This window comes from Tamandua tetradactyla, chromosome 13 (assembly GCF_023851605.1).
Source record: "Tamandua tetradactyla isolate mTamTet1 chromosome 13, mTamTet1.pri, whole genome shotgun sequence".
In the NCBI taxonomy this organism is placed as follows: domain Eukaryota; kingdom Metazoa; phylum Chordata; class Mammalia; order Pilosa; family Myrmecophagidae; genus Tamandua; species Tamandua tetradactyla.
In genome coordinates, this window is record NC_135339.1 from 43188759 (window position 1) to 43212009 (window position 23251).

The following is a 23251-nucleotide window of genomic DNA, read 5'->3' on the forward strand; positions in this document are numbered from 1 at the left end:
TAAGATAAAATACATCTTAAGCTCATATTTAATTGCAAATTCAAGTTCAACACTATGACATTTTTAATTTCACTCTTTAATTTTTTATCTGGATCTCCTATTTTCCCTTACCAAGAATTCAGATTTCAATACTGAAAATTATAAAATTAGAATAGCACATTTTATTATATATTTATATATGTTATTATACCACTCATTTTATTTACCCCAACATATTCCCCAAATCATCTTAGAATATCCGCACTAATACTACCACCAAAGATATGATTATTATATACAATTAAAATGTTTTTAAGTCTGCTGTTCTTTGTTTATATTCCACTGGGATGTGATGTTATTATCTTTCAAAAGTGGGATAGTTCATTACTGTGTGTGCTTTTACCACCAAGTGACTAAAACACAGTTAGATTGGTTATGTTTTATTTTACTTTTTATTTGTTAAGATCTGTTTAAATCAATTTAAATATATAATATTTTCATGGATCCAAAATTAAATTCACAAAACAAGTGATCTAAGGTCAATCCCTGCCTTCACTTATTCCCTCTCTCTGCCATATGCAACTATTTTTCAATATTATGGTTTATCTTTCATTTTTTAAAAATATGCATATATTCAGTAAAACAAATAGGATACATAAGGACGATATTGTATGAGGCCACTTATAAGAGATTTTTGGAAATAGCAAGTTTGCAGAGACAGAAAGTAGATTAGAAGTTACCAAGAGATGGGGAGAGGAAAGGAGGAGCGTATGTTTGGTGGATATGGAGTGTTTGTAATAAAATTTTTTTTAATGACAGAAATATCCATGTGTATTCCCTTTTTAGCATATAATACATTTAAATAAATGTTTATTTGCTTACCTATATTTATATATTTTATATATATCTATCTACCCCTTTATTTAAGAATTGGCCTGCTATGTGTACTTTTATCCAATTTTTTTTCACTTAATTTATCTGGAGGCAATTATACAGTGATATGTAAAGATATCATTCATTTTAGTAATTGAATTATAGTTCATTTAAGGATATACCTTCATTTTTTTCAGCCAGGCAACTATTGATGGATAGGCTCTTCCTTATCTTGTTACTATAATGAGAAAACTTCCTAGAAATAGGATTTCTGAGTCAAAGCATTAATACTGATATATTTTTGCTTGTTTATGCCAAATCCCCCATAAGAAATTTTGTAAAAATGCTTAATTAAATCTAGCAGTTTCCAGGAGTGTCTGTTTTCCTCACACCCTCATCAGCAGTCTGGTTTCCAATTTGGACTTTGCCGATTTAGCAAGAAATGGAAACTCAGTGTGGATTTAATTTGAATTTAGCTTATTATGTGTAAAGTTGAACATTCTTTTTGGCTGTTTAGAGCTGTTTGCATTTCTCTTTCTGTGAGTTCTCTACTTTGTCTTGTTCTCACCCACCACCCACCCATAATTTTTAAAATTCGTTGTTGGTCTTTTCCTCCTCTAATAGTATAAATTAACATGTATTGGGGATATGGGTGTTTTGTAATACAGCAAGTATGTTCCCAACTTTTCAATTCTACATTTACTTTATTGTGTTTTGTGATGCAAATATTTTGATGCAAAGTAACCACTCCTTTCCCTTATTGTTTTTCAGTTTTGAGTCATAGTAAAGATTTGCTCATTCTCACATTAGAGTGAAATTTATCCACATTTTCAACCTATTACTAGCACTTGTATTGTTTTATTGTTTATTGTACATGAATGTCTGCTCCATTTGGAAATTTATAAGAATGGGCCAATATTATTTTCTGCATGACTCTATTTATAGGGAAATGTCTCTAATCAAATGTTCATTCCCCCAGACTATTTTGAAATGACTCCTTTATCATATATTAACCTTTTGTCTGCAATTTTGACATCTGTATTTTCAAGGTATAATAATATTTCATCTGTTTTTTTTTTTTCCCCCACACATAACAACACCCAGGAGGATTTCTTGCTTGTCTCAAAGTTGAGATAAAAGAATAGTACCAATTAACCCATTTTTGGATATGTTTGACTTATAATATCTCAGATTTGAATGCAAACTCTATGTCCGTGTCTTTGAATTTGAACAAGTTATTTAATCTCTCAAAGCTCTCAAGTCCTATATCTAAAATAGGAATGAATTTACAAGGTTACTGATGATTACTTATATATAACTTTTAGCACAGAGTAGCCTCTAATAATTACTCTTATGGCTATCATTTTGCCAAATGTGTACATTGTATATTACTGTGTATAGACTCCTACTTTTTCTTCATTGGGGAGAAAGAATGATGCAGTACATGAAGGAGATTCCATACAACTGGTGGAGATTTCTATAGAGAAAAGTTTATTTCAACTCACTGAAATGCTTGCATTTCATCAACATCCTCCCCAGACACTGAGTATCATCAAAACCTATATTTTTCTTTGATATAGCTAACATAAGTGGCAGGGTTCTTATCTTTTAAAAAATACGTCCAGAATATCCTGATTGATTTCCAAGCCTCTTCATATTTGTTACAAACTGCAAGTCGAGTTTTATTACAAGATATGTTGAAAGACCATGCATGATATAATTAAGATTCATGCACCAGTATAATACAATTTTATGATCCAAAATTTTGCTCTCTCTACACTTAATATCACTCCTCATGTGATAAAGCTTCAAATTATTTAGCAAGACTTCTTAATATAAAATATTTAGAAAACCATGCAGACAGGAAATATTTTCCCATTCTCTGGTCCATAAGCTAATTAACAGCACACCACATTTGTGTCTGCTTTCCTTAGTCTGCATAATTTTGTAACTTAATTTATTAATGAAAATGTGATTTTGTTCCTTCAGTTAATGAAGGAAATAGATAAAGCAGATACACGTTACTTCTTTTTTGCAATCATGTGCTGAAATCTCAATGTCTTTCAGGGACTCCTGAGGATTACCCACGATTTTTCCATATGCATCCTAGGACTGCAGAACTTAGTCTTCTGGAGCCAGTAAACAGAGACTTTCACCAGAAATTTGATTTGGTTATTAAGGTAAATTAAACTAATTTTTTATTTCCTTGTGTTTATAAACTGCTAATCAAAGAAACCTGTAGAGGCTACTGCAGGCACTTTTATATTATAAAATTAATATTAATTTGGTCAGCAATGAATCAGTATTGTAGAAAAACAAGAGAAATGTATATCTGATACATCATATTGCATTTATTTGAGATAAATTTTTATTTTATATGTAGTTCAAATATTGCAGTTTTATATGTAATAAAAACCCTGGACAAATGCATATAATACAACATAATATAATTTACCATGTCTTAAAACATTTATTTTTTACGCAAAGGAATGTATTTTGATTGTGAAAGCGTAAACAATATGCATAATAAAATGTTCATATATTTATGTTTTTTATTTTAATAATGTATTTTTTAATGTTTCTATTCTTTCCAACATAAAACTAAAACTTCATGCTGTTTAAGAGATTCTTTCAATACATGTTTCATTGTTTTCTCTATGTTGAAAGATGATAATAAACCTGAAAGATTTTCAAAACTAGAGGAAAACATTTGATATTACAGTTTTGGTTTAATAATATACAGTATGTTGGAATGAAATCATGTTAATGAAACAGCAGAAACCCAGATGAGCTAGCAATTAATACTCATGGATTTCACTTAAAAGATGAGATTTCAGCCTAGCAGTAAAGAAGGAACAATATTCGATAGAGAGGGAATCTAGAAAAAGACAAAAACAACAACATAGAGTAAGTTCTAAATGCATTGCATGACTTGTTAAAATCCACACATACAAAAAAATAACTATGGAAATGCAGCCTTATGGCATTTTTCTTACAATATTTAAAATTTTTTAAAATTATTAAAGTAAAAAGAAGCAGGGCAAGGGAGTTTACTGAGCCTGTACATTGTACAAGTGCTTTCTATACATTTTTCATTGAATTATTACCACAACTTTTATCATGTTCATTTGTGCAAATATGAAAACTGAGGCTCTGAGAAGATAAGTGAATTGACTCAGTTACATAACTAATAACCAGAAGACTTGCTATTCAAATATTGGTTTATCTAAGTCTAAGCCAGGTTCTTCCCACTTAACTAGGACCAGTTGCTTAGAAATCATTGTCTGTTTTAACCCTTTAAATTTATACTGTTTACTAACAGTGTAAATGTTCATATACACTTCATTTTAGCTCAAATTAGGATATATTTTATTAGCACCAGTTAGATTGTACATGCTAGAACCTGTGCTTATTGAATGGTCCCTTATCCTTGAAAAGCTTACACTCCAATAAGGGAAAGTCAGATAAGCAGGTAAATCAAATACAGTATATCATATGCTAACAATTGGACATAGAAGACAAAAAGAGCTAACAAAACAGAATAGGAACACTTAAATTACTCTGAGACTCAGGAAAGATTTTCTGGAGATTACTCCAAGTTAAAAGTTGCTGGATGCAAAGGATGGGTCAATGAATAAAAGTTGGAAATGCATTTGAACAGAAGGAAGAGCAGGAATAAAAGGCTGGAGGCATGATGGAGCAAGCTACAAGCAGTTAACGGGAAAATGAGGATTAGAGCCAGACCACAGAGAGCATTATGTATCATTGCAATTTCCTTGGATATCATTCAGTAGGGATCTGAAAATCATAACATTGCCATGCATGAGATCTATCTTTTTTAATTATCATGGGACTATATAAAACTGAAAGACATGTACCCATTGACTACTGTCAATCTACCTGGAATCCTGTGGTGCTGCTACCTGGGGGAATTAAGACACCTGACAGAGCGCTGTTTCCAAACTGCCACATTAGAAACCTGAAATAAATTACTTGCCTTTATCATCAAAGTCAGTTGTCCTGGTCTATCTGACTACAGAGTAACTCAGTCCATGAATTAAAAAAAAATAAATTAGAACAGGTCACAGGTAATTTTTATGTTATAATAACACTTTATATTATTAATGGAGGTTTTTACAGACATTATTAGATTCAAATTATTGTGTTTTGTGTGCAGTCAAGGGGATAATAAGCAAAGCAATCAATCTGTAAGAATAACAATGTGCCACCTGCTTAAGTAATAGCTGAGTATTGTGGTACTGTTCAGGGATCTATTGAAGTCCTACAATCTGGCAGTTCTTCTCTGTAGAAAGTCTTTCAAATTCCTCCCTTTTTCTTATTTTAATAATGGTTCATTTTTCATTGGCCATAAACAATTTTACTTGACTCGATCCCAAGTTCTGTTTCAGAAGCTGAGAAAAAATATAGTAAAATGAAGTTATCTTCTTTTAGGCTTTGCAGAAGGACTCTGCTTTTAAAAGCTGTGTGCACACTTAACAGCTGGTGAGTGTCACAAATTAGAGACTTATCATCTTCATTTTTTCCTGTAATTATTCAACATGCTGAGAAAAATGTAAAGAAGAAACCAAGAAGACAAACTACAGTAGTCCGTAAACTTTAGAATAATAAACAATTAAAACATGTTCAAATGATAGAGGAAAGGATATTCCATTTTAATACATAAGCCCAAATTTTAATTAGTTATGCATAACTTAAAATGAGGTACATATTTTGAAGTTCCAACCAACTAATGCTTCAACATAAAGTTTAGGCACTATAACCTGCCCGAAAAATATGACATTTATTCTTCTGGAGGAAATTCATAAATTTAACATATCTAGGAAAGTTCGTGTTTATACCTGTTGCCCTTATATAATTATTGATGACACGCTTTTCACTCTCAAAAAATGTCCCAAGTTGGATGATAAATTATGTGATCTCTCTACTTCATAAAGCAGGAAATGCCTATGATGTAGGGTATGAAAGCAAATATATAGATGTTAGATGATAGTGAACGAGTTTGTATGTGATCTATATGTATAGTTAATAGAGGTATAGCAAAGCCCAGAAGATCTACCTTCATTTTTATAATGAGGTATTGCACTATTTTTTAAAAGTATTATAGGTTGATATATTTATGCTTTGGGCCATCTAATACAAAGAAGCTAGCTTTGAAATACTGAAGCAGGCAAATGATTAATAATTCACTGCCTCACAATTGCTCAAAAAATAATTGCATTTTTAAATCTAAATCCCTTTGATTAACAACTAACAGCAACAGTCACAATGATTCCACGAACATCATTTTATCATGGTACTTCTGAATTCCATGTTGTTTCTTGATGACCTATTTATATTGCCTAGCAGGCTGGCCTCTAACGTTCCAAATCATAGTCATTTTGAGCCCCTTACAAGTTACCCTCACACTGTGTTCTAACAATACTGAAGCACTCTCCGTGCCATAAACCCACCATGCTCTTTCAAACTCCAGGCATTTGAACATGTGATCCTTCTTCCTGAATCATTCTTCCCTTTTCTTGTTAACAGCCTAATTACATAAAACAGTGCTGTCTAAGTTTTTAACTAAGAAGCTACGTCCCTAGAAAAGGCATGGCCGCTGGTTTGGAAGCCCTTTCTTGAATCCGTTTGATCCTATGTTACCTGTCATCATGCTATATTGAACTTACCTTTTATTTTCTCCTGACATTTACCAAAGGGCCGATTGTAATACATTTTTTGATATTGTGTCTCAAGTCCCTAACCCTACCTGTGTACTTAGAAGATGCTCAATAAATATTTGTTGTAATGGGCTTTTCCTTTGCGCAATAAATCTTCTAAGTAACTACATCTTCATTGTATTTAAATACATACATTTGAATGTGTGTATGTTTGATACAATTTAATCTGCGGTTTGTCCAGAGCAAAGATGCAATGAAATTTTCAAATGGGTTCAATCCCTAGAAAAAAGGCTGATCTTATGTGAAGGCATGGTGTGAAACAATCTTCATGATTGTATTAAATAATAAATAAACAAAAAAATACCTTTCTTCTAAGAATAAGTACAGTTTTGAAATGAAAAATGAGTCATGGAATTGAAACTGATCAGCTTGAATATTAGTGCTGATGTACCACTCCTTCTGGCAAGTTGCTTTACTTTGGTTGTTTTTGAGTTCGAGGGTATAGTGTTTGAGAAATTGTCAATGCCAAAGAGAACTCTAGAAAATTATTAGCCTCTATTTGAATAACGATTCTGATTGTATATTACTTCAAAGGGTTTTAATGGAAATCTTGGATTCAGTTTTTTTAAAGCATATAGCATGTGTTCGTTTTCAATTTGCTAAATACTTTTCAAGTGCTTATTTTTAGGGCCTTCACATTTTCCCTGATGTTGAGAAGATAGAAATGTCTAAAAGTTCTGATTCAAGGAAATCACAAGTATGAAATCAATGCTTTTAGATTCATTTCCATTTGATCTCTATACTCTATTTTCAAATTCTAGCTGACAACTAATTCCTAGAGGTATGTAATTATGCCAAATTAATAATTTTGCAAAATAGACACATCATTTTAAAACTTCAAGTCTAGTACTCTTGATTCTCTCTTTCAATTAATATAGCATTATCATCAGCAGCTGAGTTCGCAGTTCCTCACAGTTCTCTGCTCCCATGTCTCTACATCCAATAATTTTTCAAGTCCCATCCAGGTACCCCTGGAATTTCTCTTGAATATCTCCCCAACTTTTCAAGCCCAATCAAATTCATTGCATCACTTAAGGAAATGATAAAGAATAGCTCTCTATTATTTCTGAGTATTGTGAGTATTGTCACTTTATCAAAAAAAGAGAGAAACAAATAAAAGAAAAGAAAGCCATGAGCCCTCCCTTTGGGAGAGATTGAAAAGTTGTCATCAGTGATCCAGTTCGGAGGTAAAAAAAAAGAAAAGAAAATTGTGGTTAAAGTTACTGGATCACAGTAAGGAAGACAGATGCAACAAAAGGATGACATACCCTCATTTCTCTGAAAACATTATGCTCAATGTACTCCTAGTTTTGCAGTATTCTTATTAACCTTTGTTGGAAGACTATCACATAAATTCACACACAAGGCAGTTCAGGAGGTCAGTGAAGAACAAGCTTATCTTAACTCTCCCAATAGCAAGGTATCTGGGGTAAGGAAGTGTGAGGCCATTAAGAATGAAAATCCTTTATAAATTTTAGAGGAAAATCATCCCACAGAAATTTTGGGCACTACCTGGTATTAGTAATGACATCAAATTCTTCCATGAATTTCTAATGAAATAGACTTTCTGAAATTCATTGACATATTTGCCACATGCTTATCACTTATTTTAATTTAGTGTTCCCCTTAAAAATATATTTCCCCATAAAACATCATTTGTATTTCCTCAACAAAAGCTGTATCCTTTCTGTCCTCCTAGTTGCCCACGTTTCTAAAAGTTGGAAATACTAGGCCAACTTAGTTGATTTATGCCAATTATGAAAATGAATAAAAGGGAAAAAATGTAAAAAAAAAGAAAAAAGGAAAAAATTCTCTTGTCTCATCCCTCTATTCATCCAGGTGTTAATCAGGACAGAAATAGAATATAGCAGTTGAACAGAGTGGCTGTCTAAATGCGCAAGCTGATGAAAGACACAGAGGTGATATTTTGCTTGACCTCTTTACTTCCTCAAGTAAAGGAACTTCCTGCAACTGCTTGGGAGGAGAAAGTCCATTTATCTCTTTTTCACAATACCTTTGATTTTGGCAAGGCCTTCCTGTCTACAAAGGTCATTAATACTATAATGACAAGCTCAAGTATTGTAAAATATTAAATCAAAAATTATTTTCTGAACAATTTGCCACACACACATTTCGGAAAACCACCTTATATCTTAGCCCTCCCAACAATTCTTCCTAAGCAATTCTTCTTCATAAGCTTCTTTGTTATTGCATTTGAAAAAAAGAAAATAAAAGGACATATTGGAAAACATATAGGCTAAACGTTTTTTGCTCTTTTTTTTTTCTTTCTCAAAAACAGTGTGTTACGTAGACTTATGTGTTTAAAAGAGAAAAAAAACTGTCATCCTCATTACCATCCAAGCTTGGCAAAATAACCCATTTAGAGGCAATTTTTTTTCAAGTTAATGCTTTTTTTTTTTAATTCACATGTTCCAGGCAGCCAATTCACAGATAACACTTGAGTGGGATTTTCTCCTGGTGGGAAACAACTCTGTGGGAATGGGATCAGAACTGAGATGGCTGTGCTGGCTGGGGAAGGCAAGTGCAGGGCAAAAAAAATGAAATAAAACGTAAATTAGAACAGTTCCAGAACAAGTTACTGCTTCATAATTATACCGAGTTTAACCCTGGCTGGTCCCGCTGTTTATAGCAAAATGATTTCGATGTTCAAAACATCAGCCAAATAGTTTGACATAATAACAATTATTGGGTGTTTTTCCAAGTCTGTGGTCTGCCCAGGAGCAACTTTTCTTCTTTAAATCGTTCAAAATTTCTTTAGTCATTTTAATATTAGTTCACATTTCAAACTCTAAGCAAAGAGAAAGATTTTTATTATTGAAAGGATAAAGGAAGCGTCAAAAATTCATGTTTTTTTGCAGTAAATTATAAATAGAATTGGTATATTCTGACGTTTATAAAGATAAAATATATTTTGTTTTATAAAAAATTCCCTAGATAGCAGGGATGAATCTAGCCCTGGCACTGTGGGATCAAGAATTCCATCCTGACCAAAAGGGGGAAAAGAAGTGTAACTAATAAAGTATCATTGGCAGAGAGAGGTCAGATAGAGTCAAGAGGCTACTCTGGAGGTGGCTCTTACGCAGGCTTCATTTAGACATTGCTATCTATCATAACCTGCCAACCCCCAACCAGGACCGTTCCAGCCAATCCTAAAGAACACCTAGGGCAATATATGAGATTCCACAATGGTTCCATGCTCTAGAATAACTTTCCCCAAACCTACAACCTCCAGATGGGTCCCTGGACCAGATAAGTTCTGAAACCTAAAGGGCTCAGTTTCTCCAGAACATCAGAGAATGTCCACAGACCAAACATCCCTAAAGAGAGGGATAGAAAGATCAAAGGTGATGGAATTATACAGAGAAGGTAGGGTTTAACAAATGAATAGGATTGCTGAATCATTAAATTGATATCACTTTTAGTCTCCAGCATCTTAGAACAGTTAGAAGTAAAAACCTAAAATTGTGGAATTGTAACCCATGTCAAAGTCTGAAATATGTTCTACAACTAATTGTGGTGCTGTGCTTTGAAACTTATTGCTTTTTTGTATATATATTACTTTTTCACAAAAAAGGAAGGAAAAAGGTTGATTGTGGTGATAAGATATTTATTCCTTCTAACCTCCTATATTCTGGAGCAGCTAGAAGGAAAAATCTGAGAGGATCGTATGGGAGCCCATGACAAACTCTGGGCTCTGTCCTGTAACCGTGTGTTGAAGACTGCTTTGAAAACTATTGCTTTTTCATTTCTTTCCTTTGTATATATGTTATACTATATAATAAAAAAGTTAAAAAAAAAAAAGCAAATCTGCAAGGAAAAAATGTAAGTGAAAATAGAAAATAGTAAGAGAAAAAATACATTGGGCAGTAGATGGAGAGTCAGTCTCCAACCCACTCCTTGCAACAATCTCTGATTATACAATTTAGTGAAATTTATGTGTCTTGTTTATGTTATCAACATCCTCCTACAAAAAGATAATTCCTACAAACTAGAATTCCCTACTACAATATTTTTACAAATTCTTCTGAGTCTTTGATTGACAGCAGTCATTTCGTTTATTTGCTTCTTATCACTGTTAATTCCTTGGTAGTTTCTGCCAAAACTACCGCATTCTAATAAAGGAAAAGGAGAAAAACAATTCCCTAGGTAGGAGGTGTATTAATATCATTTTCTTGTCATATTGTATGTCCTTCTGGAATGTGATGCCTACATTCTATCTAGTGAATGTATCTTTTCCTTTTTTGTCATACAGAGAGTGTATTTATTTCCAACCAAAAATGTACCCTTTCTGATCAATGGCGTTACACACAAATCAATTATATAACATACAGAACAAGTATTTGTATTTTATGTGAATTATTGCATAGTTTTGTTAGTCCTTAAATATTTTTAGTGTTATATATAGACTTGCTGTCAAACCATTTATGCATCCTTTAATTTTTTTATATATTTCAACTTTTAATTTTTATAAGAGGTTCTTTTAGGTTTTAAGGCAATATAATTATGTGGTAAAATCAAGAAGCAATGAAATACCCTTTTATTATTTGCATGGGCAGGCACCAGGAACTGAACCCGAGTCTCTGGTATGGCAGGCGAGAATTCTGCTTGCTGAGCCACTGTAGCCTGCCCAATACACTTATTTAATTTTTAATTGGTTAGTAATATTAACATGGTCCTTGACCCAGCAAACACAGGTTTGCCACAGCCATTCTTCCCTAAGATGTTTCAAAGGAAAATATATGTACATAAAACAAGGAAGAGTAACTTTTTGCTGATTACTGGATCTTTATCCCCAAAGACCTTGTATAGTTCTCATGAGCTGGGGAAGATCCTAAAGAGAAGAGCCTTACATAATCTAGGATTCCTCTACTCTATTTGCAACTCCCAAGTCCAAATTGAAATTTTAATCAAGGATGAAAAGCAGTAATGATTACCTGCATAAAATGCTAGAGCAAAGTTGGCCTAAACTGTTCGCACTAGGAATTTTTTTCTTTTTTTAGAGTAACAGTTATCAACAAGCATGTATGAGAGAAGACAAAATGTGAGACCCAATTGATTCTCAAGGGACTATTGATCAGGATCATTCAATGTACATAATTTTGAAAGGCATATTTTAGGGGCCCACCTACTTATCAAGCTGCCATGTGATTTTCCAGATACTAAAGTTCAAGAGCTAAACATGCATCAGAATCACGTGGTAAAATTTTTAAAAAATTTAACAAATCAGTGAGTTGACACATTTTTAAACTTTTTTTTAATTGTATAGTGTAACATATATGCACAGCAAAGAATTTTAAAAAGCGATAGTTTCAAAGCACTCTTCAACAAGTGGTTATGGGACAGATCTCAGAATTTGTCATGGGCTACCATATGATCCTCTCATATTTTTCCTTCTAACTGCTCCAGAACATAGGAGGCTAAAATACTTTTTTTTATCATCACAACTTTTTTTACTTCTTTTTTGTGTGAAAAATAACATATATACAAAAAAGCTATAAATTTCAAAGCACAACACCACAATTCATTGTAGAACATATTTTAGACTTTGACATGGGTTACAAATTCACAATTTTAAGTTTTTACTTCTAACTCAGATAAAATACTGGAGACTAAAGGAGATACCAATTTAATGATTCAGTATTCGTATTCATTTGGTAAATCCTATTTCTATGTATAATTCCACCATCACCTTTGATCTTTCCAAACCTCTCTGTAGGGGTGTTTGGACTATGGCAATTCTAAATTTTTGGTATTGGAAAGATCTGTCACTAATATGGGGTAGGGAGATGGAACTCTCTGATGTTCTAGAGAGCCTGGGCTAGGTTTCAGGACATATCTGGACCAGGAACCCATCTGGAGGTTTTAGGTTTCTGGAATGTTACTCCAGTACATGGAACCATTGTGGAATCTCATATATTGCCCTAGATGTTTTTAGGATTGGCTGGAATGGTCCTGGTTGGAGGTTGGCAGGTTTATGATAGGTAGCAAGGTCTACCTGACGCTTGCCTAAGAGCCACTTCCAGAGTAGTCTCTCAACTCTATTTGACCTCTCTCTGCCACTGCTACTTTATTAGTTACACTTCTTTTCCCCCTTTTGGTTGGATGTAATTGTTGATCCCACAGTGCCAGTTCCAGATTCATCCCTGGGAGTCAGTCTCCCATATCATCAGGGAGACTTTCACCACTGGGATGTCATGTCCCATGTAGATGGGAAGGCAATGATTTTACTTGCAGAGTTGGACTTAGAGAGAGTGAGGTCACATCTGAGCAACAACAGAGGTCCTCCAGAAATAACTCTTAGGCATGCCTACAGGTAGTCTAAGCTTCTCTGCTACCTACATAAGCTTCACAAGAGTAAGCCTCATGTTCGAGGGCATGGACTATTGATTTGGATAGTCCTAAAGTTTGACACAGTATCAGGGGATTCCCTGATGGTAAGGTTTAATAGTTCCATATTCTTTCTCCCCTCCCTCAGGGGACTTTGCCAATACTTTTTGATTTTCTGCTCAATATACTCCAGGGTGTTTCCAGGCATTGCCATATTCTATACAGAATTAAAAGACCTCTTTCTTATTCCATGCTTTCTGTGTTTCAGTTGTGCGAATGAGATATACAGATAGGTTGGATTAGAATATGCACTACAGAAAATTTCGGTTCAAGATAAAATAAACCTTTCTTCCATTGGTCTCAAAGAGTATGTATGGTTCTAAAATATAGACACTGTCTTCCTTATCCCTATGTTCTGAATTTCTTTAATCCCAACCTGTTTGGCTTCATTCTTATCTCTAAATATCAGGTTACATAATATAAAACAACCTCTTAAAATCCAGAAATAGCAATCACCACTCCAAACTTAATGTGTCTGTTCTAAAAGCTTACAATCTAGGCCCCTGTTTTCTTATAAGCATTTTCTAAAGGTGACCGTACCATTTTTGTTCTGTTGTTTCTGGCTTATTTTGTCTCACCAAATGTCCCACATGTTCATTCACAGCATTATGTCCTCCAGGCTCATCCATCTTGTCATGTGCTTAAGTAGGTCATTTTGTCTCACTGCTGAATAATGTTCCATCGTATGTATATACCACATTTTGTTGATCCACTCATCTGTTGATGGGCATTTGGTTTGCTTCCACCTTTTGGCGATTGTGAATAATGTTGTGAACATTGGTGTGCAAATATCTCTTTGTGATGTTGCTTTCAGCTCTTCTGGGTATACACCAGGTAGTCCTATTGCTGGGTCATAGGGCAACTTGATACTTAATTTCCTAAGGAAATAACAAACATTCTTCCATAGTGGCAGCACCATTATACCTTTCCACCAGCAGTGCATAAGTGTCCCAGTTTCCCCACATTCTCTCCCACATTTATCATTTCCTGTTTGTTTAATAGCAGCCATTCTTACAGTTGTGAGGTGGTATCTCATTGTAGTCTTGATCTGCATTTCCCTCATAGCCTATGAAAATGAGCATCTCTTCATGTGCTTTTGAGCCATCTGTATTTGCTCTTCAGAAAAATGCCTACTCATATCTTTAGCCCATTTTATAGTTGTGTTGTTTGTTCTTTTGTTATTGAGTTGTATGATTTCTTTGTAAGCACAGGAAATCAAACCTTTGTCTGATATGTAATTTCCAAATATTTTCTCCCATTGAGTTGGCTGTCTGTTCACGTTTTTGACAAAGTCTTTTGAGGTACAGAAGCGTTTGATTTTGAGGAGTTCCCATTTGTCTATTTTTTCTTTTGTTGCCTGTGCTTCAGGTGTAAAGTTTAAGAAGCTACCTCCTATTACTAGGTCTTGAAGATGTTTCTCTACATTTTCTTCTAGAAGCTTTATTTTGCTAGTTCTTGTATTTAGGTGTTTGATCCACTTTGCATTAATTTTTGTGTAAGATGTAAGTTAGGGGTCCTCTTTCATTCTCTTGATCGTTGATATCCAATTCTTCCATGCCTAATTATTGAAAAGACTACTTTGTCCCAGTTCAGAGAATTTGGGGGCTTGTCAAAAATCAGTTGATCATAGTATTGGTGGTCTATTTCTGCACTCTTGATTCGATTCCATTGGTCAATGCTTCTCTCTTTGTGCCAGTATCATGCTGTTTTCACCACTGTGGCTTTATAACAGGTTTTAAAGTCAGGGAGTACTAATCCTCCCACTTTGTTCTTTTTTTAGGATGCTTTTCACTGTTTGAGGTCTCTGTCCCTTCCAGATGAATTTGGTAGTTAGCTTTCCCAAATCTTCAGAGTAGGTTGTTGGAATTTTGATTGGTACTGTGTTGAATCTGTAGATCATTTTGGGGAGAATTGACATCTTAACTATATTTAGCTTCCTATTCATTAGCAGGGAATGTCCTTCCACCTATTTAGATATCGTTTGATTTCTTTTAGCAATGTTATGTAGTTTTCTGTGTACAAGTCCTTCACGTCCCTAGTTAAGTTCATTCCTAAGTATTTGATTCTTTTAGTTGCCATTTTGAATGGAATTTTTTTTCCTTAACTGACTCCTCAGCTAGGTCATTGCTTGTGTATAGTACGTTACTAATTTTTGCATATTAATTTTATATCCCACCACCTTGCTGAATTTGTTTGCTAGCACAAGTAACTTTGCTGTAGATTTCTCAGGATCTTCCAAGTATAGTGTCATATTATCTGCAAATAATGAGAGTTCTACTTCTTTCTTTCCAATTTGGATGCCTTTTATTTCTTTGTTCTTCCTGATTGCTCTAGCTAGAACTTCTAGCACAATGTTGAATATAGTGGTGACAGTGGGCATCTGTGTCTTGTATCTGATCTTAGGGAGAAGGATTTCAGCCTCTCTCCATTGAGTACAATGAGGGCTATCAATTTTTCATATATTCTCTTTATCATATTGAGGTAGTTACCATGATTCCTATCTTTTGGAGTGTTTTTATCTGAAAAGGATGATGAATTTTGTCAAATGCTTTTTCAGCATCACTCAAGATGATCATGTGATTTTTCATGATCATGTTTTGATTTGTTATCAAATAAAAATTTCTTTTGATTTCTTAATGTGCTGTATTACATTAATTGATTTTCTTGTGTTGAACCATCCTTGCATTCCTGGTATAAGCCCCACTTGGTCATGGTGTACAATTCTTTTAATGCGCTGTTGGATTCAGTTTGTTAATATTTTATTGAGAATTTTTGCATTTATGTTCATTAAGGAGATTGGTCTGTAGTTTTCCTTTCTTATAACATCCTTACCCTGGTTTGGGTATTAAAATGATATTAACTTCATAAAATGAGTTATGTAGAATTCCTTCTTTCTCAATTTTTTGGAAAAGTTTGAGTAGGATTGGTGTTTGTTCTTTCTGGAATGTTTGATAAAATTTCCCTGTGAATACATCTGGCCCTGGGTTTCTCTTTGTAGCAAGATTTTGATGACTGATTGAATCTCTTTACTTGTGATTGGTTTGTCAAGATCTTCTATTTTTTCCTGAGTCAGTGTAGCTTGTATGTGTGTCTTCAGGTATTTGTCCAACTCATCTAATGGTTGTTCATAGTATCCTCTTATGATTTCTTTTATTTCTTCAGGCTCTGTGGTAATGCACCTCTTCTCATTTCTGATTTTGTTTATTTGCATTCTCTCTCTTTTTTTTCTTTGTCAGTCTTGCTAGTGGCCCATCAATTTTATTGATTTTCGCAAAGAACCAACTTTTGGTTTTATTAATTGTTTCTATTGTTCTTTTGTTCACCTACTCATTTATCTCTGCTTTAATCTTTGTTATTTCTCTTCTCTTATTTGCTTTGGGGTTAGTTTGCCATTCTTTCTCAAGTTCCTGCAGGTTTGCTGTTAAGTCCTTGATTTTTGCTCTTTCTTGTTTTTCAATGTAGTCATTTAGGGCTATAAATTTCCCTCTCAGCACAGTCTTTACCACATCCCATAAGTTCTGATAAGTTGTATTCTCACTTTCATTCATCTACAGGTAGCTACTGATTTCTCTAGCGATTTCTTCTTTGACCCACTGATTGTTTAAGAGTGTGTTATTTAATCTCCATATATTTGTGAATGTTCTCATTCTTTGGTGGTTATTGAGATCCAGCTTCATCCCATTGTGATCAGAGAAAGTGCTTTGAATAATTTCAATATTTTTAAATTTATAAAGACCTGGTTTGTGCTCCAGCATATGATCTATCCTGGAGAATGTCCCATGAACACCAGAGAAGAATGTATAACCTTGTACTTTGGGGTGCAATGACCTATATATGTCTGTTGAGTCTAATTCACTTACCAAGTTATTTAATTTTTTTTATTTCCTTGTTGATCTTCTCTCTGGTTGTTCTATCTATAGAGGAGTGTGGTGTATTGAAGTCTGCTACTATTATTGTTGAAATATCTATCACTTCCTTCAGTTTTGCCAATATCTGTCTCATGTACTTTGGAGTTCCTTGATTGGGAGTATAAACATTTATGATTGTTATATCTTCTTGGTGAATTTACCCTTCAATTAATATATAGTGTCCTTCTTTGTCTCTTATGATGTCTTTACATTTAAAGTCTATTTTGTCTGATATTAGTATGGATACTCCTGCTTTCTTTTGGTTACAACTTGCATGGAAAATCTTTTTCCATTCTTTCACTTTCAATCTATTTGTATCATGGTGTCTAAGATGAGTCTCTTGTAAGCAGCATATGGCTGGATTATGTTTCTTAATCCATTCTGCCAATCTATATTTTTTAATTGGTAAGTTTGGTCAATTAACATTCAAAATTATTACTGAAAAGGTGTTTCTTGATTCCACCCTCTTATCTTTTTTACTTTATTTGTCAGATCTATATATTCTTTTCCCTCTTTCTCTTTGTATTCTTTAAATTAACCTTAGTGGTACTCTTTAATTCTGTGCCCTCCTCCAAACCTCCCTTTCCTGTCTTTTGTTTCAGCTGGCAGAACTCCTTTTAGTATTTCTTGTAGGGCCAATCTCTTGTTGACAGATTTCTTCAGGACTTCTTTGTCTATGAAAACTTTAATCTCTCCCTCAGTTTTGAAGGACAATTTGGCTGGGTACAGAATTCTCTTTCAAAATCTTGAATATATCATACCATTGCCATCCTGCCTCCAATGTGCTAGTTGGGTAGTCTGAATTCAGTCTTATTTGGTTTCCCTGGTATGTTGTAGATTGTTTTTCTCTTGCCACTTTCAGGATTTCCTGCTTCACTTTAACTTTTGACAGACTGATTAGTATGTGCCTTGGGGAAGGCCTATTTAGATTTATGCTGTTTGGAGTTTATTGGGCTTCTTTGACTTATATATTTATGCCCTTTATGAGGGTTGGGAAGTTCCCTCCCATTATGTCCTCAACTACTCTTCCTAGTCCTTTACTCCTCTCTACTCCTTCTTGGACACTAATGATTCTTGTAAATGCATGCTTTGTTTTGTCTATCATTTCCCTGAGTTCACGTGGAATTTTTTCCATCTTTTTGCCATTTGCTGTTTTGACTCTTTGAAGTCAATTATCCTGTCCTCTATTATCACTTATTCTTTCTTCTGCTTCTTCAAATCTGGTGTTGTGAGCCTCTAGTATGTTTTTTATTCGGTCAACAGAGTCTTTAATCTCCATGATCTCCACTATTTTTGTATTTATTCATTCAAATTCCTCTTTGTGCTCTTCTACTGTCTTCTTGATCTCCTTTATGTCATTTGCTATCCTACTTATTTTATTAAATAGAGTTGTATGAACATCTCTGATTAGTTCTTCCAATGTCTGTGTCTCCTCTGGTGTTTTAATTTGGTCATTGAACAGGGCTATATCTGTCTGCATTGAGATATGCTTAGTAATCTTCTGCTGTCTTTGTGGCATGTAAATATATTGATTGATTTACTTTGGGAGTTGATTTCTTTCAATAGTCAGCCATCTTCCTGGATGTCTCGAGTTAATACATTTTTGAGATCTTGATTGAGACCCCATGAATCTGGCTTAAGCATTCTAAGGCAGCAGTGATTCTAAGTGGTTCTAAGGCAGCAGTCAAGAATCAGTGCTTTGGGAACCATAGCAATGTTCAAGAAACACTAGTAGAAAAGCACAAAGGATCAAATCTTCTTTTGGGCTCTGCCTTTAATAAATGCACATATTTGAAGAGGCATGCACCTGTAGTTTTTACGTATCTTAATTATGTTGATGTTTTATGTCACTTCCTAGATGAGTCATTATTAATGTGTAACATGTGGTATTCAGTAACCACAGACTAATTTCCTGTGGAGGGAGAGTGGAGGGGTAGGTGTTCTAAGTGCACTATGTGGGGAGCAAGTTCATAGCTATCTTTTTTTTAAAAATAATGTTTGTATTAAAATGTTACTGCCATAAAGAAAAGTTCACTAATCATTAGTGCCCATCTTGATGATATTTTATAAGATGAAAGCAATCATGTAATCTTCATGTAGATTATGAAAACAAACATCTTACCAGCATCCCAGATGTCTCCCCTTGCCCACCTCTGAATCTCTATACACGCCCTGCACCCGAGGATTCCCACGATTTAATTGTAATAGAACAGGCTAGTTTTGTCTGTTTTTTTTAACTTTAATAATTAGATTAAAATTTTATAGATTTAATCAAAATCTAAAGAGCTTTACCCCTTATTTATTTTTTTACTGTAGTCCCACTTAGTATGTGCAGATAATCTTTAGCCTATATTCCACAACCATATGCATTCCATGTATGAAAGAATAAAAGTGGATCATCTTTGTACAAGAGAATTTTGGACGTTTATAAACATTTGCTTTTCCGACAGAAAGTACAGAAAATTCATGTTTGAATCCCAACGCAAACATGTATAAAAGTTCTGGCTATTAGAAAGTTATAAATAATATTAATGCAAACACACATTGGTTGAAAGGTTAACTAAATATATTTTAACAATCTAAATAGATAATGACGCATGCTAAGCAAATGTGATTTCTAATCTAAAAAAAAAAAAAAATGGCAGTTATCATTAGTCCTTCATTACAATTTCTCCAAAACTAACACTCTTCATTGTCTCCTTGAGAGTTTAATTTAAAATTGGAAAAAAAAAAAAAAAAAAAGGAAAAGGGGATATTTGTGAACTATTGGTAATGGAATGGACCTGCCCAGAGTCAGACTCCTATGAGAGTAAATAAATAGTCTGTACTTTGCTAAAAGAAAGGAACTTAAAAAAAAATTTTTAAAAAGGATATCCAATATATACTGAAGGCTTTGCAGCAGAGGAGGAGAGCAAAGGGTATAATGTCAGGGAAGGAGGAGAAGAATTTGAATTACACAGTAGCTTTATATCCTATTTTGAAAGTCACTGCCGACACTCATCTCATCAAACAACTATTCAGAACTTTTTAATTATCTGCTTTCAGTGTACATTATATATGCATTTGTTTTCCTCTGACAGGTTCCAGAAATCTTATATATATCAAATTCTCTTTCCTTGGCCCTCCTCTCAAACTGCTGTTACATTTTCTTCATTTTTAAAATAATAAAAGCAGTGAAGTAAAAAATAATTGCTTCCGTCCAAGACTATACTGATGCTACTGTACAATCAGTGTTGGGATACATGAATTGCGCTTCTTTTATTTTAGGGGGTGGGTAGGTGGAGGGAAGAATCAAGGTTTATAAAGGTCTGCAGTTAAAGAAGTTTCCACAAAGGTTAAATGAAATTTCCTCTGTCGTACTTTTCCATTACACATCAAAACATCATCTTATCTTCATTGAGAAATGATACAAATGAGATAAACTTAGAGACCCACATAGGCAAATGTATACCCCTAGATCACAAAACATTAACTTAGTCAATTAACCATGTGAGAAACTTATCAGGCTTGCCGGCCTGTATATGGATGCCTTTGTCAATAGTCCCACTTCTTAGGTTTTTCAAACAACATGCAAGAATATTTTCAGTGAGGGAAACATAATTGGAAGTATAACAAACCCGTATACACACATAAACACACGCATATGATTAAATTCAGATTAATTTGGAAAAAATAGGATGTCAGGAAGATTTGACCGTGACAAATGATTAGTAACTGAGACTGAGTTGGTTATCTGCTGTCTTTACTCACATTTGTAGGCATGTAATCCTGCTGCAGTCATAACAGTTTTAATGGAGTTCAACTTGCATAGCACATACTTGTATAGTTAATTATATGTGGCTTCAATTTCTAGATTCTATCTAAGTCTTCTGGGTGCCAGTGGCTCTTGGATAAGTAATGGTAGGTGGGAGACTTATTGGTCCTCTTTGCTAACCAATAATTCTAAAATGAAAGATTTCCTAAAAATCTGAATTTGGGATAGTTTAAGCATAAAGCATAGAGACCTGGAAGAGTGCCTCTCAAAGTACAGCTACTTACATTTTAACCACTTGAGATCATTTGATAAAATTGGACAGTCCTTATCTCTATGCCAGAGACATAGGAACAAAAAATCTCTGTGGGTAGGGTATGGGAATCTGCTCTATAATATACTATCTAGCTGATTCTTAGACACATTAAAGTTTAAGAACAATTGCCCTTTGCAGTTTCTGTGAATTTTCAAGTTACCTGTCATTTACTTTTGGCACAGAGGGAAGTGGCTTTGCCATCTGAGCTCTGTTTCCCTATTTCCTTCCTTCATTTCCTGCTTCTCATTCTTTGGTCCAGCTTAACGTACCTAATATTCATGAAAGTGGGTCAAGCAAGTCCTTGAGAGCTAGGGATTCAAGGTCATAGTTAATAAAAGAGATGGGCAAGTAGTTTGGCAAATAAAATGAAGTGTGTTAAATTCACTGCAATACACGTATAATCAGAATACTGTCCTCTTAGAACTTCAGTTCAGCATTGCAAACCAAAAATAATATTTTTTTTTTTTGTATTCTATTCCTTTTAGTTAATACAACTGAAGTCTATATTTCATTGACTGAGGAAAAAGCCAATAGATTTAACTGAAAATATTGATAATCCGAGTCACAGAGATGCTGTGGTCTTGTCCATTGTTACAAAATTAATTATAATTTGAAGATCTTATTTCGTATATTCCTTTAAACCATAAGTTATAGGGAACATTTTTAAAACTTTTGTGGGCATAAATTCATTTTCAGTCTTTTGTTTTTCTATAATTGAGGTAGAAGAAGTATCCTCAAATTTTCCAAGATAATTTTCTACATTCTTTCTTTACTTGCTTATAATATCACAAAGCCCCCACGCTTTGGTAATAATAAAAATAAAAATCTTATTTTCCATTTGGGATTCATGGATTTTAATAAGAAGCTCTGACATTTCTTTCAAAGAGAATTCCGGTAAGTTGCTACTATGAAAAGAATTAAGTAATGGTCACAGAGGAGCTGAAGTATTCACTTTGGCTTCCTTGTAACAGACCACATGTATTCTTCTCCTAGGGAAACTGCAGAATGAGTAAAACATGTACAACAAAATCCATTTTCTGCATCATCATGTGTCATTTTATTTTGATAACTGTTATTTATTACTATATTATTTTAAAACAATACAGTAAAATTGGGGTCAGATCAATTTGAAAATGTAGCAAGCCAAATAAGTTCAAACACCGGAACTTTTAGCTCATAGCTATAACCTGTTGCTCTCAACTGGGGAAGATTTTACCCCCATGGGACATTTGGCATTATCTAGAGACATTTTTGATTGTCACAGCTCGGAGGGGGTATGTGAAAGAGGGAATTATGACCTCCGATTCAGTCACGTCCTTAATTTTAACGTCCCTGTGAGCATGAACCCATTGGAAACAGGACCTCTTAAAGGTGTTAATTTTAGTTAAGGTGTGGCCCAACTGAATGGGGTTGGGTCTTAATCAGGATTACTGGAGGCCGAATAAAAAGAAAGAAACTGGAAGCCAGAGTGAGAGAAAGTCACGGGGAGGAAACCTGAAATCAACAGAACCCAGAAGAAAAAGGAGAGGATGGTACCAGAAAACACAAGGTAGGGATAAGCCAAGGAACCTCTAGGATCCACAGAATGGTAGGGACTTTGTGGAGAAAGCATAGTGTTGCTGACACCTTGACTTTTGGACTTCTCTTAGCCTCAAATCATGAGCCAATAAATATCTGTGGTTTAAGTCAACCTATTGTGTGGTATTTGTCATAGCAGCTCAGGAAAACTGAGACAGGCTACTGACTCTGGTGGGTAGAGACCAGGCATGGTGCTAGATAACCTAATGCACAGGAAATCCCCCCAACAGAGTCTATAAAATCAATAGTGCCAAGGTTGAGAAACCCTGAAGTATAGTCAAATACATTTACACCTGCAAAATAATCCATTTTAAGGCCAAATTTAATTTTATTAATGATTACAGTTTTAAATAGATATCAGTATTAAGGGTCCCATAAAAGTGTTGTTGAGATGATAATGATGAAGGTCAAAATTAAATGAGATGAAAACTGCGAACTAAAAAAAAAAATTGGAGAGTATGTGCATATTTAAATAATTTATGCATTAATTAAATAATTTAAGATTTAAAAAAATATCATAAAGGCTTCTGTGTCTCCTCAAGTTCTCTATTAGCTTCTTAAGTTCCAATGCAACAAGATGATAAGGACATGTTTATTTAACTTCTACACTTGATTCTCTATTAAAATTTCAAAGCGTTCTATTGACCCTTCTCTTCAGTATTTGGTAGTTTGAGGAAAACACATATTTTTTCTTTCTCAG

The 23251-nt window shown here is 34.1% G+C and overlaps 1 protein-coding gene across 1 annotated transcript in view; it reads left to right on the forward strand.

Moving 5' to 3' along the window:
- Nucleotides 1-23251, forward strand: part of PCDH15 (protocadherin related 15) — a 1748268-nt gene that overhangs the window by 1347588 nt on the left and 377429 nt on the right. The window contains exon 12 of the mRNA XM_077125289.1: nt 2920-3032. Within this exon, the coding sequence (XP_076981404.1) occupies nt 2920-3032 (113 nt within the window). The remainder of the gene's footprint in view (nt 1-2919; nt 3033-23251) is intronic.